Source organism: Saimiri boliviensis, chromosome 3 (genome assembly GCF_048565385.1).
Source record: "Saimiri boliviensis isolate mSaiBol1 chromosome 3, mSaiBol1.pri, whole genome shotgun sequence".
Lineage (NCBI taxonomy): Eukaryota > Metazoa > Chordata > Mammalia > Primates > Cebidae > Saimiri > Saimiri boliviensis.
In genome coordinates this window covers 62,495,027-62,511,100 of record NC_133451.1, presented here as the reverse complement: position 1 = coordinate 62,511,100, position 16,074 = coordinate 62,495,027, and the positions used below count along the sequence as shown (strand labels likewise).

Sequence of the window (16,074 nt, the reverse complement as noted above, 5' to 3'; positions counted from 1 at the left end):
TCTTCACTTAAAATTCACTTTGAGGTTATTTTTATTTCAAATATAATTCTATTAAATCACTTAAATCATGTGCATGGGTGTACAGGTGTGTACATGAGTATGTGTGAATGTGAAGAGAAAAAAAACAGAACATAACTTGTAGTATGTCCAACTGTAAACAGGCAAACATTCTTAACTATGCAAAGGTTGAAATAATTCCAATGGCGCACTAAAATTACGAACATTAGAAATACCAATAATGATATACAATTATTTCAGCCAATCAAATGTAAATGTTGTGGCTAAATTTTGCTTTTGACTGCATTTTGCTATCAAATCACCTGAATTCACCTATCCCTCATGTGAACTACAGAAGTAGAAAAAAAAGACATGGAGTTTCAGATTAAATTAATGAATTTTTACTTTTAATGATGCTGCATTGTCATACTTAAAAAGTAGGCCCCTTGGTAAATCATCTGCAAACTGTGTTCTAGTGATCACTTGAGGCCCCCAAATGACTTCATCTTCCACTACAAACAACCACCCTTCCCCCAGGATCTCCAACACTTGCCCCTTACCAAGGTATTTGTCTGTGTAAGTAATGCATATGAAGGATCAAAAGAAAGTGGAGATTTTTATTCTGAGACAGATTCCATTAGGTTATGAACATTTTCATAATGTTTCTGAGTTGTGTACAGATAGGATTTAGAGATTTTTATCTCCACACAAATCAATAGGTCCTCTGGAAGACCCCTGTTGTTGTTATTGTTATTGTTGTTTTACTGATGCATACATTTTACATATTTATGGCATACATATGATATTTTGTTACATGCATAGAATGTGTAATGATCAATCCAGGGTATTTGAGGAATACATCACTGAGTATTTATCATTTCTATGTGTTTGAACAACTCAGGTTCTCTTTTCTGGCTGCTTTGAAAAACATAATATATTGTTAACTGTTGTCCCTCTGCTCTGCTGTTAAACAACACAACTCACACCATTTATCTAACTGTATGTTTATACCTGTAGCCAACCTCTCTTCAATCCCCCTCACCCTCCTCTACCTTTCCCAGTCTCTAGTATCTGTCATTCTGCTCTCTACACTGATGAGATCAACTTTTTAGCCCCCACATATGAGTTAGAACATATTTGTCTTTCTTTTTTATTCTTTTTTTTTTTTCAGTAGTAGAGATGGGGTCACACTTTGTTGCCCAGGCTGGTCTCAAATTCCTGGATTCAAGTGACCTTCTCACCTCTGTCTCCCCAAATACTGCGATTACAGGCATGAACCACCTTGCCTGGCTAATTTTGTCTTTCTGTGCCTGCCTTATTTCACTTGACACAATGACAGCCAGTTCCATTCATGTTTCTGCAATGGCAGGATTTCATTCTTTTTATGACCAAATAGTATTCCATTGTGTGTGTGTGTAGATAGATAGATAGATAGATAGATAGATAGATAGATAGATATAGATATAGATATATCATATTTTCTTTATCCATTCATTTTTTGATGGACATGTAGGTTGATTCCACATCTTGGATATTGTGAACAGTGCTGACATAAACACACAAGTACAAGTATCTCTCTGACATGCTGACTTATTTTCTTTTGGATAAGTACCCAGTAGCAGGATTGCTAGATCATATGGTAATTCTATTTTAGTTTTATGAGAAATCACCATGCCATTTTCCATAATGGCTGCACTAATTTACATTTCCACCAGCAGTATATAAGAATTTTTTTCTCTCTCCATTCTCACCAGCATCTGTTATTTTCTGTCTTTTTGGTAATAGTAATCTTAACTAAGGTGAGATGATATCTCATTGTGGATTTGATTTGCATTTCTCTAATGATTAGTAGTGTTGAGCACTTTTCATATACCTGTTGACAATTTGTATTTCTTATTTTGAGAAATTTTCATCATGTTCTTTGCCCACTTCTTAACAGAATTTTTATTTTTTTTAATGTTGAGTCGTTTGAGTCCTTGTATATTCTAGGTATTAGTTTCTTGTCAGAAAAACAGTTGGAAAATATTTTTTCCCATTCAACAGGTTGTCTTTCCACTCTGTTAGTTGTTTCTTTTGCTGTGCAGAAACTTTTTAGTTTAATTAATTCCCAATTGTCTATTTTTGTTTTTGTTGTCTGTACTTTTCAGGTCATAGCCATAAGTCATTTCCTCAGACTAAAGACATGAAGTGTTTCCCCTTATGTTTTTTTTCTAATAGTTCTCATAGTTTTATATCTTACATTGAAGAATTTAATTATCTTGTGTTGATTTTTTTATATAGTGAGAGATAAGGGTCCAATTTCATTCTTCTGCAAATGGATATCCAATTTTCCTAGTACTATTTATTGAAGAGAGTGTGCTTTCCCCATTGTATGTTCTTAACACCTTTGTTAAAACTCAGTTGACTGTAAATAAATTTCCTTCGGGGCTCTCTATTCTATTTTATTGGTCTATGTGTCTGTTTTTATACCAATACCATGCTATTTTGATTGCTATAGCCTTGGAGTATAGTTTGATGTCAGGTAGTGTGATTCCTCCAGGTTTGTTCTTTCTTATCAGGTTTGATTTGACTATTTGGGCTCTTTATTTTTGTTTCATACAAATTTTAGGATTTTTTTTCTATTTCTGTGAAAAGTGATGTTGGTATTTTGATAGGGATTGCATTAAATCTATAGGTTGCTTTGAAGAGTATAGTCATTTAAATGGTATCAATTGTTTCAAGCCATGAGCAAGGAATATCTTTCCATTTGTGTCCTCTTCCATTTCTTTTATGAGTGTTTGGTAGTTTTCCTTGTAGAAGATGGAATTGCCTTCTTGATTTGTTTCTTAGCTACTTCATTGTTGATGTATAGAAGTGCTACAGACTTTTGTAGGTTGATTTTGTATCCTGCAACTTTATTGAAATTGTATATCAGATATAAGAGTTTTTTGGTAGAGTCTTTAGGTTTTTCTGGATATGAAATTATATAATCTGCAAAAAGGAACAATCTGAATATGTAATTTCTTTTCTAATCTGAATGTCTTTTTATTTCTCTGTCTCATCTGATTGCTCTGGTTAGGACTTCCAGTACTATGTTGAATAGGTGATGAAAGTGGACATCCTTGTCTTGCTTCAGTGCTTAGAGGAAGAAGAACTTTCAGCTTTTCCCCATTTGGTAAAATGTTAGCTGTGGGTTGGTCAGCCTTTATGTTGTTGAGGTATGTCTCTTCTGTGCCTAGTTTTTTGAGAGTTTTTGTCATGATGGGATATTGAATCTATTGAACATCTATTGAGATGATCATATGGTTTTTGTTGTCATTCTGTTAATGTGATGTATTACGTTTATTGATTTGCATATGTTGAACCATTCTTGTATCTCTGAGATAAATCCCAATTGGCTGTGGTATATTATCTTTTTGATATGCTGTTGGATTCAGTTTGATAGTATTTTGTTGAGGATTTTTGCCTCTGTGTTCATCAGTAATATCGACCTGTAGTTTTTTTGTTTGTCTGTTTGTTTTTGTTTTTTTTGTTGTTGTTGTTTTTTCCCAAGATGGAGTCTTGCTCTGCTACCCAGGCTGGCATGCAGTGGCACAATCTCGGCTCACTGCAAGCTCTGCCTCCTGAGTTCAAGCAATTCTTCTGTCTCAGCCTCCTGAGTAGCTGGGATTACAGGTGCACACCACCACACCTGGCTACTTTTTGTATTTTTAGTAGAGATGAGGTTTCATGTTGGCCACACTGGTCTCAAACTCCTGACCTCATGATCTACATGCCTTGGCCTCCCAAAGTGCTGGAATTACAGGTGTGAGCCACTACACCTGGCCTGTAGTATTTTTTACTGTGTCCTTGTCTGGTTTTCTATCAGAGTAATACTGGCTTCACAGAATGAGTTAAGGAGAACTCCCCCATGTTTGATGTTTTTGAATAGTTTGAAGAGAAATTGGTGTTAGTTCTTCTTTAAACATTTGGTAGAATGGTAATAAAGCCATTGGTCCCAGACATTTCTTTACTAGGAGACATTTTATTACTGACTCAGTCTTATAACTTGTTACTGGTCTGTTCTAGTTTTTTATTTTGCAAGGTGCCTTTTGATGAAAATAATTTACATTGAATTACTAGATTAGATATCTTGTCAGAAGACTTATTTTCTAGCTAACTCCAGAAAAACTAATAGCAAATCACTAACTCCTCTATAAAGAATATTATTTGAAATAATTTTTAGAAGTTTCATACTTTGGGCTCTTTCTTAATGATAAATGAATAATGAATAATAGTATATACAAACATTAATATTTTCTGAATATACCACAAATCTCCCTTAAAATATAGCAAGAATAAAAATTACAGTGTTTCTGACAATTTTTAATTTCTCAAATAACAATTCCACTCTGATTTTTAAACATCTACACCACTCTGGCTTTGCCAATCTTTTTAAAAATTGAAAAAAAATAATAATTTAATCATAATTACACCTATATGAAGCATAGAACTTTTTCTTTCTTTCAAGGAAAGCAAATTTTTATAATTCTATAACATAGCCTCCCATAATCCTGAATAAATTAAAGATTCAACTACTTAGTAAAGTAAGACTGACCCTGCCTTTTAATTTCTTTTCCAGATCAAAAATCTTATTTTTACAGAAGCAGTTTTGAACTCATGAATGTTGAATATAATAGTCAGCTAAATTCACCAGCTACACAGGAATACAGGACTTTGAGTGGGAGAATTGAATCTCTGGTAAGTTAATATTTATCTTTGCTCTTTGTTCCATTATAAAATGAATATAATAATAAACCTAATATTTTGTAAAATATTTTCCATTGCTAGGTGCTCTATAATTTTACTTCCTTGCATGGTGAAACATGTGTTTCTCTCTGCTTTTATCAATTTAGTTTACTAGGGTACTGGTTCTTATTCATATCTTTGTCATGAGTAAAATGTGTTACAAAATCCATGAGCAAATATACATTTTATTTGCTTATGACTTCAAATACTGAAAGCTTTTGTTTGTATAACTAAGCATTAACATTGTCTTTTAAAATTCTTTTCATTTTGCCCTCTTTCCACTTCCTTATTCAACTAAAGACACATGGAAGGAGGTGTTAAAAGATAGGTTTACCATATCAGTAATAACATAGTTTGGACAACATTGCACCTTGGTTCAATGATAGACATAGAAGTTTGAACAGAAATATGCAAAGCAATTTTGGGCTCTGACTTGAAGAGGCCCTCTGGCTACTTGCCAGGAAACCTCACGAGCGAACTTTTAACATTCATGTATCACCACACACCAGGCGCTGCCCTTTAGCTTTGCAGAGTCAGAGCTGACCAGTCTCAGTGTCGCTCACTTACCCTTGCCTTTTCAAAAAAATATCCTAAGGCTATATAGGAATTCAACTGTTCTAAAATTTTACCATGTAACCAAGTCACCTGGCAGGGTTGGCTTTGGTGAGCACAAGATAAAGTTTTATCAGCATTTCTACATTTTCTAGAATATTCCTTAATCCAGGTTTTTAATCCCTTGGTGCTTTTCTGAACCACTGCAATGAGCTTCTAACTGTTCTCACTGTGTGCTGGCTCGTTTCTTTCTTATCTAATTCACAAGCTTCTGAAAACAAACCTCTCACAGCCTGTTCCCTTCATGTTACCTCCAGCTTAAGACTTTTTGCCTACGAAGTATAATTCAAACTTGTTAGCTAAGCACCTTCTCATGTCTATGCCTTGGCTCATATTTCAGTCATCGTGTGCCCTATTTATTCTGATAGCCAACCTGAAAAGCCATCTTTTATAAGAAATTCCCTCTGATCTCCATGATTGGATATAATTAATCCTCCTTCCATGTCACCTCACTGCAAAGTCGTATCTATGTTTATCTCATGCCACATACCTCTATATATTTTATATTATAAATATTTGTAGACTGGTTTAATTTTTCATGTTAGCCTAAGCTCCATGAGGACAGCTCCATATTCATTCCATTTTTGTATATCCACAACATTTGGCAGGACTGACGGTTAAGTCTGGTTCCTGCCCTAGATTCTCCTCCCAAATCATTCTGATTCAACTGTTCATTCTGATATTATTAAACATTTAAATGATATATCTAACTTTCCTGGCTTTAGTCTGTGTTCACCCTGCAGTCTTCTCATAACTTGGTTTTCAATGATGCTTGCTTCTAGAGAAAAAAATGTGTTAAATAAGCTTATGATTCAGTCCTCCAGCTGTGATGGTTCTCATTTAAGATGAACTCAGGGGTTTTTTAAGTATGGTCTCTAGCATCACCTAGAAATTGTTAGAAATGCAAAATCTTGGCTTTACCAAGACCTACTAAATCAGAAATTCTGATGTTGGGGCCTAGAAATCTGTGTTTTAATGAGCCTGACAGTGCAGCCTGGTCCTTTTGCTCCATGGAGCTCCACTCAAAGCTTTCAGCACTCATCTCCCACCGACAGTCTCCTCTACTGAAACTGCAGGAGGGTTTCCAATTCTAACTGCATTTTAGTTTGCTTCCTAGGACTATCCAGGCAACAAGTATCACAGGTTAGTTACCCAGGGCAGAAGGCTCTAAGACTTGCATACAGGGAGTGTCTCTTTCAACCAACACCTTCAGGAAGACAAGGAAGCAGCATTGGGCAGAGAAAGAGTCAAACTGCAGCTGTTGCCACAGAAGACTGAAGGGAGCCCGAGGCAGGGGGCAGGAGATGGGCCTTAAGCATTCATCCTCCACCATTGGGTATGAGTTGCCCCACTTCCCTGATGGTTTGAGTGGGAGTAGAGTCCAAAGGTGGGTGGGAGTGCAGCAGAGCAGCACCCACAAGGGCCAAACCAGAGACACACCAGGCACTAGGAGTGCTCCCAGGGAATAGACAGGAGAGGATGGGTTTAAGGTAGGATCCACAAAACTTGGCAATGGACTACAAGACAGGATGAGAGGTGACGGGGTAACACTGACACAGAAATATCTAACGTGGGTATATGGTGGTGCCATTGGCTAGAAGAGGAAACCAAAATGAAAGCAGATTGTTCAGGGAGACAAAAGTTCACTGTGGACATCTCAGCAGAGTGATTCAGTGGGCAGAGGAATGGATGCCTAGACCACCTCAGAGAAAGATCTAGGCTGGAGCCAGCAATAAAGACACAAAATGAACAATCTCTAATGAACCTCTCCTCACCCATGTTCCCAGCCCAACCACTTCAGATTTACAGTCTTGGCAAGACTAGGAGGTGCCCCTCCCTCAGTGGAGGACAGCAAATCACCAGTGGCTCTGGGAAGATGAGATCTTTTGATATTTTTTGTCGTAGCATCTATCTGCAGAGCTGTCTCTCAGCCAATTCCTTCATACACAAGTGCAGTTCAGAACTGGGAGATGGGTGAAATTTATTATTCCTAGAGATCGGGATCCCCAGTTGTTTGGGTGTATTTTCTGAACCACTTGTTGGTTTAAGTAATGAAGCTTTATTGATGCCACTTATCTTGAATCTGCGACGCGGGACCCACCACCTAAGTGAATGTGCAGAGAGGACAGAATGGCTGCAGTAGATCTCCATTAAAACCAGTGCATCTTCCCAGACACATACAATAGCAGGGAACTGAGTCAATGCCAGGACAGCACCAGCTCCCTATGCAGTACATTTCCAAAGCCCTCAGCCTGTGTGTAAACGTTTGCTCTGTGGCAGCAGAAATGGCCCTGAGCAGGTAGTCAAAGGACTAGTTTGATTTCCTACACTTCCAGGCAAGTCACTCGAAGGCTCACAGGCTTTTTCTTCACTTGCTACATGGGTACAGTAAGATCTACTGAGCTGTAAATAATGAATGAGTGTGTGTTCAGCTGTCTAAGTCATAAAGTACTACAAAATGATGAAACGGGTTTGGGCTTTTTAAGGCTGAATGTTAAAAATGTCAGGCATGGTGGAGAAAGGGAGCGAAATATAAGATCGATTGATTGAGATTTAAAGACGAATGAAGGCGCACATGCAAGCGCACACACACATGCTGACACTGCACAAGTCCCCTCGGAGGCAGATCCCAACCATGCAGACCTGGGGCTCTGCCTCTCCAAGTGCACAGAAACCCTTCTTCTCTTCTGGATTGTCACCCCACCAGAGCTGGCGCTGAGACCCTGCTGCTGCACTTCCCTGGGGTGTCAGCTTCTGGCAGGGGCCTTCCTCCCTCTGCAGGAGCCTTAGCATCCCTGGGACTTCCTTCCACTCCCAGGAGTTTATATCTATTCCTAACTCAGGAGTCTTTTTTTCCCCACACAAAGTTTATTGTCAGTTGGTGTTTTCATCTGTTTGGGCTGCTACAACAAAATACCATACACTGGTGGCATGTGAACAACAGAAATTTAGAGAAGTCAAAGTTAATGCACCAGCAGATTTGGTATCTGAGAGGCCACTTTCTAAACACGTGTTTAACACACTATTAAACACTATGTGTGTTAAATAGTGCAGTTGATTTGTCACGTCACCTTTATCATAAAGTAAATTTTTCCTTGTCATTTTTTTCTGTACTCTAATCTCTTTCTGTAATTAATCTTTGCCTGCACCATTACCAGGACATTTAGAGTACTGTGGCTTGACAATATACTTAGTATTTCAAGATTTCCTCAAAATTCTTCTGACGTATGACTTCCCTAGTTAATCTTACATATGTATCCTTTTGTAGAAACAGTTTGAACATTTAAAATGTTATATAAATCGTACTCTAATACAGTGTTTTATAGTTTACAAAGCATTTTCACATATATTATCTAACCTTTATTTCACAACAGCCATAAAAAGTAATAAATCATGTGTATAGACTGGTAAGTAAAGATTGTGAGATTAAGAAACACATCAAAGGCCATTGAGCTGGAAAGTGGTATAACCAGAATTCAAACCAGGATCTTGACTCAAAATCCAAGGATCATACCATTTTTCATGATAACAGGTGTAATATTATTATCATCCCACAGACAAAGTGATAACACTGAATGAGTATTGGAATAGTCTCAGAATCTTCTATTTTACTTAGCAATTCACTTGTCATTCATAAGTAAAAGAAAATAATTGGACTAGATAATTTGCGTAGTACATTCTCATATAAAAAGTCTATGATTGTGTGATTTTAATGAGAGATACTCATGCCACTCCTTCACCTCTTTTTCTCAGCCTGCCTCACTGGTCATTACTTCTCTGTGTTCTTTACAGGCTCACCCTCCTCTACACTGCCATTAAATGTTGAAATACCTCAAAGCTTTGGCTTATGCCCACCTCTCCTATGACCCCATACATGCTCAGTACTTCAACCTCTACTTATACACCAATGATTCACTATATTTCCAGCCCAGGCTGTTCTTCTGCACTCTAGCTGCCAGCTCGAAATCCTTACATGGCTGTTTCAAAACAACTCAAATATATTATCTCTCAAAATCAAACTCATGATATCCCCACACCATCCTAGCTTTCTACCAACAATACCTATCCCTATTAATAACAATACCATTTATTAATTATCCAAATCAGAAATCTATAATTCATCCTGAAAATTCTACTATCATTCCAAATATCCAATCCATCGCCAGCCGCTGTTCATTTTATTCCCTGTATTTCCTTCAAATTTATTCACCTCTCTCCATATTCATTGCTGCCATGACTATCCAAGCCATTGCCTCTACCCCAGGGTACCAAAATAGCAACAAAACTAATTTGTTCATTTGCATTATTTTTCTCTAAAACTGATTATCTATATGTAGCAAGAGAGATTGTTCTCATATTGCAAATCTGACTATATTATCCTCTTGTTTAAAACACTTTTGTGGCTTCCCAGTGTTTATGATAAAGACAAAATACTTCCGTGCAAAGACCAGCATACTGTGGACTTTCCTGTCACCCTAGCCTGCTTGGTCTCCATAGTGCAGTTGCACTGACCTTCTTTCATTACTTAAGCACAACCTGTTTCTTCCCACCTCAGAACTGCATGTGCCATTCATTCCACCAAGGATTTGTTTCCTTCCTCTTTAACCAGCTAAGTCTGATTCTTCCTGAAAATCTCAGCTCAATAAGCATTTCCTTTGAGAAATCTCTGTAATATCGTTAATGGGCTCAGGTCCCTCTACTGTATTGTTGCACTCTTCACAGTTATAGTTTTACTTGATTGTGAATAATGATTTGATTAGTTCCCATTTCTCTCCATTAGATGTAAGCTCATGATGGCCAGATTACTGTTTTCTATCCATTGTTGTATTCCAATACCTGACAGAAAGCGGGGTGGCACACAAGAGATGCTCAAAAACAGTTGTTGAATAAGTAAATAAATGAGGCCATTTAGAAATAAGTACATGTAGTGCTCCCCTCCCTGTGTCCATGTGTTCTCATTGTTCAACACCTGCCTATGCAACAATCTTGCATGTTCATCACATGTACCCCAAAACCTAAAATGCAATTAAAAAAAAAAAGAAAGAAGTACATGTATCAAAACTATGAATGCATTCTACTTAAAAGGTTTTCTCCAAATAAAACAGACTTCAATCAGGATTCATACCTGGGATCAACTGAGTCATTAAAACTCTCCTTTGCCATCAGGAGTAACATTTCAACAAACACACACAACCTTTTCCTTCAAGGTCTATGCATCAGAATATCACTTTTTAAGGTCAGATGTAGTGGCTCAAGCCTGTAATCCCAGCACTTTGGGAGGCCAAGGTGGGTGGATCATCTGAGGTCAGGAGTTCAAGACCAGCCTGGCCAACATGGTGAAACCCCATCTCTACAAAAATTAACAAGACACGATGGTGGGTGTCTATAATACCAGCTACTTGGGAGGCTGAGGCAAGAGAATTGCTTGAACCCAGGAGGTGAAGGTTGCAGTGAGCTAAGATCACCCATTGCACTCCAGCCTGGGTGACAGAGACTCCATCTCAAAAAACAAAATTCACTTCTTAGATAAAATTCATGCTATAGAGAGAAGACTGAAAACGTGTTTAGCAATATGTTCATCATTAGGTGATTGGGTTTTCTTTTGTTTTGTCTGGCTGAAAATCATATAAAGTATGTTATCTGTAAAAGTCCTCCAACATGAACACATAAAAATTTGGGAGAAAAAAATAACTATAATGTTTAACAGGTTTTATACACATTTATTTAAAAAATACATAAAACACAACGCCTTTCAGTTGGTTTGCAAGGACAACCAATTGACATCATGGAAAATGGAAATTCATTTGCTTAATTTTAACAAAAATTTTCATGATGAGTGAGACTGACAACTTAGTGTCATGAAACAATGAATTCTACCAATGATAAACTTCATGCATGTGGGGCCAGGCAATTATGAGGAAATTTTTTCAGTTCTCAAAATCAAGTATTGAAATTAAACTTAGAATCAGACCTTTGAACCATTTTATCATGATGTTCAAAAACTATAAATTCTATCCAGTTATACTGTAATTCCAAAAATATTATTAAAAAATAAAATACCTAAGTATTTATTTTATAACTCAGTCTTTTTAATTTCTAATCTTATAAATATTTTATAATGTATCTTGTTAATAGTGCAGTATTATTACATGCATATAATTTATAATTATCTAGATATGGTGGTGGGTACCTGTAGTCTCAGCTATTCAGGAGGCTGAGGCAGGAGTATCACTTGAAACTGGGCAACATGGTGAGACTCAATTTCTTAAAAAGTAAAAAAAGAAATTACCAACTGATGCTAAAAAAGCCTCTGATGCTTAGGTATGAATCAGAAAGAAATGACCAAACAACAACAACAACAAAACTGCCCTTTGCTTTCTTCTCCTGTTCTCTTCAAGTTTTCCATTGCTACTCATTTAGTCCAGTTTAATCAGGTTTCATCCATTATTTTGGGGGATCACACATTTTGAGTTGTCTCAGTGGACTTCCCTCATGCTGGCATAACTCCTGCCCCAAGCCCTTAGTAACAGCCACCAAGTCATATAACATAACCCCTCAGAGTAAAACATTTGATGTGTTTAAAATGATTTCTAGCAAAAACACATCCTGTCCAGCATCATCTCTGTGTAAGAGACACGGGAATGAATAGGCACTGCATCGAAAGCTTGCAGAACCTGCCCAAATCATCCCATGTGTTTTGCTATAGAATTGGGTTGAACTAAAGTGAAAATTTAGTTTTCTACTCTTCATTAACATGTCTCAGTTGCAAGGTTGAGAGGAAGGAAAATAAGAACTGTAAATACAGAGAGTTTCCCCCATTTTCTTTCTACAGATTACTAAAACATTCAAAGAATCAAATTTAAGAAATCAGTTCATCAGAGCTCATGTTGTCAAACTGAGGTGAGTGGAACTATATAAAAAATATTTAAGTATATACACAATGTGGCATATTTGATTTTTTGTCACAGAATGAATAGTAAATTATATGTTCAGATAAGTTGTTGCAATGTTATGAAAACAGTATTTTAGTCAGCTTAAAAAACAATGCCAAAAAAAGTCAAACATACGATCTATTTAGCTACTAATGTAAAAAACCATATTACATCTATTCTTAGTGGGAGGAGGAAGAAAGGGCGGAGAAAGAGTTTGGGGTGAAGGTACAGTAACAAGGCCATCCTATTGTAAAGCTCCAGTGGATATCACTCATAGTGCAATTTATGTAAACAGTCCCTACTTGAGTTGTACAATGCTGTGATTTGGGCATATCCATCCAAGATAAAAACACCATGACCAACATCAAAAGTGGGTTTTTTTTTTAATCTGCCCAATGTGCTACAATAAAAGGGCATTATGGCCATATCCAAGGCATGTCTATCATAAATTAATACTAGGAGGAGTAGCAGCATGCATTCTAGTTATTTGCCATTCCTGCCTTAGTTAAATATGATGTGATGAAACCAGCCTTTCCACCTGAAATAGTCACCTTAACTAACTCTCTCAACCTCTGTTTTATCTTTTATCTATGTTAGATTCTGTATAATTTCTTCATCTCTTTTAGATAACTAATTTCCCTTCAGCTTTGACTTGTATTCTGTGTAACCCATTTATTGCATTTTCAATTTCAATGAGTATGTTTTCCTATCTGCAAATTCTATTTTTTTCTTTTGAAAATCTGCTTTGTTTTTTAAATTAATTATTTTAATTCTTGTGGGTACGCAATAGTCATATGTATCTATGGGGTACATGAGATGTTTTGATATAAGCATATGATCCATAATAATCCCATTGTGTAAAATGGAGTATCCATTCCCTCAGACAGTCCTTTATCCTTTGTGTTACAAGTAGTCCAATTATATTCTTTTAGTTATTTTTAAATGTACAATTAAGTTATCATTGACCACAGTCACTCTGTTGTGCTATCACATACTAGGTGATCTTTTAAAAATAATGTTTTCTGGCCGGGTATGGTGGCTGACACCTGTAATGCCAGCATTTTGGGAGGCCAAGGCAGGCAGATCACAAGGTCAAAAGACTGAGACCATCCTGGCCAATATGGTGAAACCCCAACTCTACTAAAAATTACAAAAATTAGATGTGTGTGGTGGTGTGGGCCTGTAGTCCCAGCTACTAGGGAGGCTGAGGCAGGAGAAGTGCTTGAACCTGGGAGGTGGAGGTTGCAGTGAGCTGAGGTTATGCCACGGAACTCCAGCCTGGCACCTGGCAACAGAGCAAGACATGGTCTCAAATAAAGAAAGAAAAAAATAATGTTTTCTACTTAATCTCATTTCTATGATTTCCTTTTTTTTTTATGTCATTTATCATTTCAAATATACTTACTTGCTTGTTCATTCTATTATGTGAAATTTTTTAGAATGATCTTTCTGTTACTTTGATTCTACCTTGGTATGGTTTGGCTGTGCCCCCGCCAAAATCTCATCTTGAACTCTGGTTCCCCAAATCCCCACATGTCATGAGAGAGAACTTGTGGGAGGTGATTAGATTATAGGGACTTTCCCCCCTTTGCTCTGTTCTTTTTCCTGCCACCATGTAAGAAAGATATGTTTGCTTCCCCTTCTGCCATGATGATATATTTCCTGAGTCCTCCCCAGCCATGCAACCGCTTTTCTTTATAAATTGCCTGGCCTCAGGCAGTTCTTTATAGCACCGTGAGAACAAACTAATACATATCTCACAATGTATTGTCTACCACTGAAATTGTATGCTTAAATTTTATATCATTTGGGACTCTGTACAATCTAGACTTAACACATCTACCTCCAGAGCAGTTGCATCTGTCAGACATTCTAGAAGAATCAGTCACACATGGAATTTTGTTGTTGTCGTTATTTCCTTAGTTTAAAGGTTCTAAAAATAAAAATAAAAATAAATAAATAAATAAATAAATAATAAAGGTTCTGGGAGTATTCAGGTAGTATTAATGAAGATTCAGACTTCATACAGCTAGGCCCATGATTACGAATGCTTAGGTGATACTTGTTTTTTTCTTAATTTAAAGCTGGATCTTGGAAACAGATAAATTTATTTTTTATGAGATGACAAGCATATTTTTTTCATTCTAGTTCATGCTGTTATTGGGTTTAGTTCTTTGAGACTCCTGGCCTTATTCTAGAGCCTCAAGTTCAGCTTCCAATTTTGTACTAGCCCAAGGTCCCATCTCCAGTCTCTATGTAAATGCGAAATATAAGCCTGTGGAATATTCCAGTCTTACCACATACTATTCGCATTCTTCTTTATTTTTGGTCTTCCAAGATTTTCCTTGCTTTTTTATGAGCCCAGCCTTGCATTTGAAATGGAAATTTATTATATATAATCTAGCGTTTCTACTTGTTTTGTATGGAAAATGTTTTCTAAAATTATTTAGGCTTCCATGTTACTCGATATGGAAGTTGTAATTATTTGTTCAGTGCCTGTTTCTGCATCTAAACTGCAAGACCTGTATGGCAACTGTGAATCTTAGTCACAGCTAATTTCTGAAGCTTATAATAGTGCCTAGCACAAGAAGGAGCTTATCGAAAATTTTTTAAAATAAATGTTAAATTCGTTTCTGGAATAAACATTAAGTTAGAGCTGGTCATTGAGGTGACAGCAAAAGCCAAGAGGGAATAGGAGAGCCTCAAAACCAAATATGTTTAACGTACTTTTACAAAGAAGAAGGCAGCCAATGTCAGCTGGAGGAAGTAGTTTGTGAGGTAATTTTCATGGAACAAAATGGAAGTTGCTGAGGTTTTAGATAATCGGAATATTTAATCAAGTCATCAGGGTTTATTGTGACAAATATTTATGATTAATTAAAATGAGTGATGAAGTCTTAATACATAACAAAAGCTAAAACTTGCTATTGTAGCCAGATGAATAGTCTAGGTACCAAGAAATTAAGTTGAATCTCTAACTCACATACAATTTAGAACCTCATCACTTTATGAATTGTTTAAGGAGATTATTTTTAATAACATTGGTGAAGTCTAAGAATAGCTAATATTATAGCACACTTACTATATTGTAATCACTCTTCTTTGAAGTTTTGTATATAGTAATTCGTCTAGTCTTTATAACAACACATTTTACATGTGAGAAGACTTAGATACAGAAACATTAAGAAACTTACGTAACTTATCCAAAGTTACACTGCAAAACTCTGGCATTATAACTTCAAAATCAGTTGTACTATAGTAAGTACAGTGTTCTGTGCATTGCAATCAAATTTGTGAGATAGCATCATGATACAATATTATGTATGAAACACTATTACAGAGATCTGTCTAAAGTTAAATTCTGCAAATAAAATCTTTAAAAAGTTTAATCAAGAAGAGTATATAGATAGGATGGTGAAAATTATCATGTTATTCATTTTTTAAAATATCTTTATGATTTACAGGCAAGATGGTAGTGGTGTGAAAGCAGATGTTGTCATGAAATTTCGATTCACTAGAAATAACAATGAAGCATCACTGAAAAGCAGAATTCAGTCTGTTTTACGACAAATACTGAATAACTCTGGAAACCTGGAAATAAACCCTTCAACTGATATAACAGGTAAGTATAATTTTTCATAAACAATTTTATTTCAATAGATCCCTCAAGTTTACCAATTCAAATTCACATTTTAATTGAGAGGCTGACTTTTCTTCGAAAAGCTATGAAAGCAATCCACTAAAAAGCTAAATATAACATATAACT

At 36.3% G+C, this 16,074-nt stretch overlaps 1 protein-coding gene across 1 annotated transcript in view; it reads left to right on the top strand.

The window, feature by feature from the left end:
• TMPRSS11D (transmembrane serine protease 11D) overlaps nt 1-16,074 on the top strand; it is a 60,708-nt gene that overhangs the window by 25,072 nt on the left and 19,562 nt on the right. Inside the window, exons 4-6 of the mRNA XM_003931894.4 lie at nt 4,598-4,716; nt 12,209-12,276; nt 15,773-15,930. Coding sequence (XP_003931943.1) covers nt 4,598-4,716; nt 12,209-12,276; nt 15,773-15,930 — 345 coding nt within the window. The remainder of the gene's footprint in view (nt 1-4,597; nt 4,717-12,208; nt 12,277-15,772; nt 15,931-16,074) is intronic.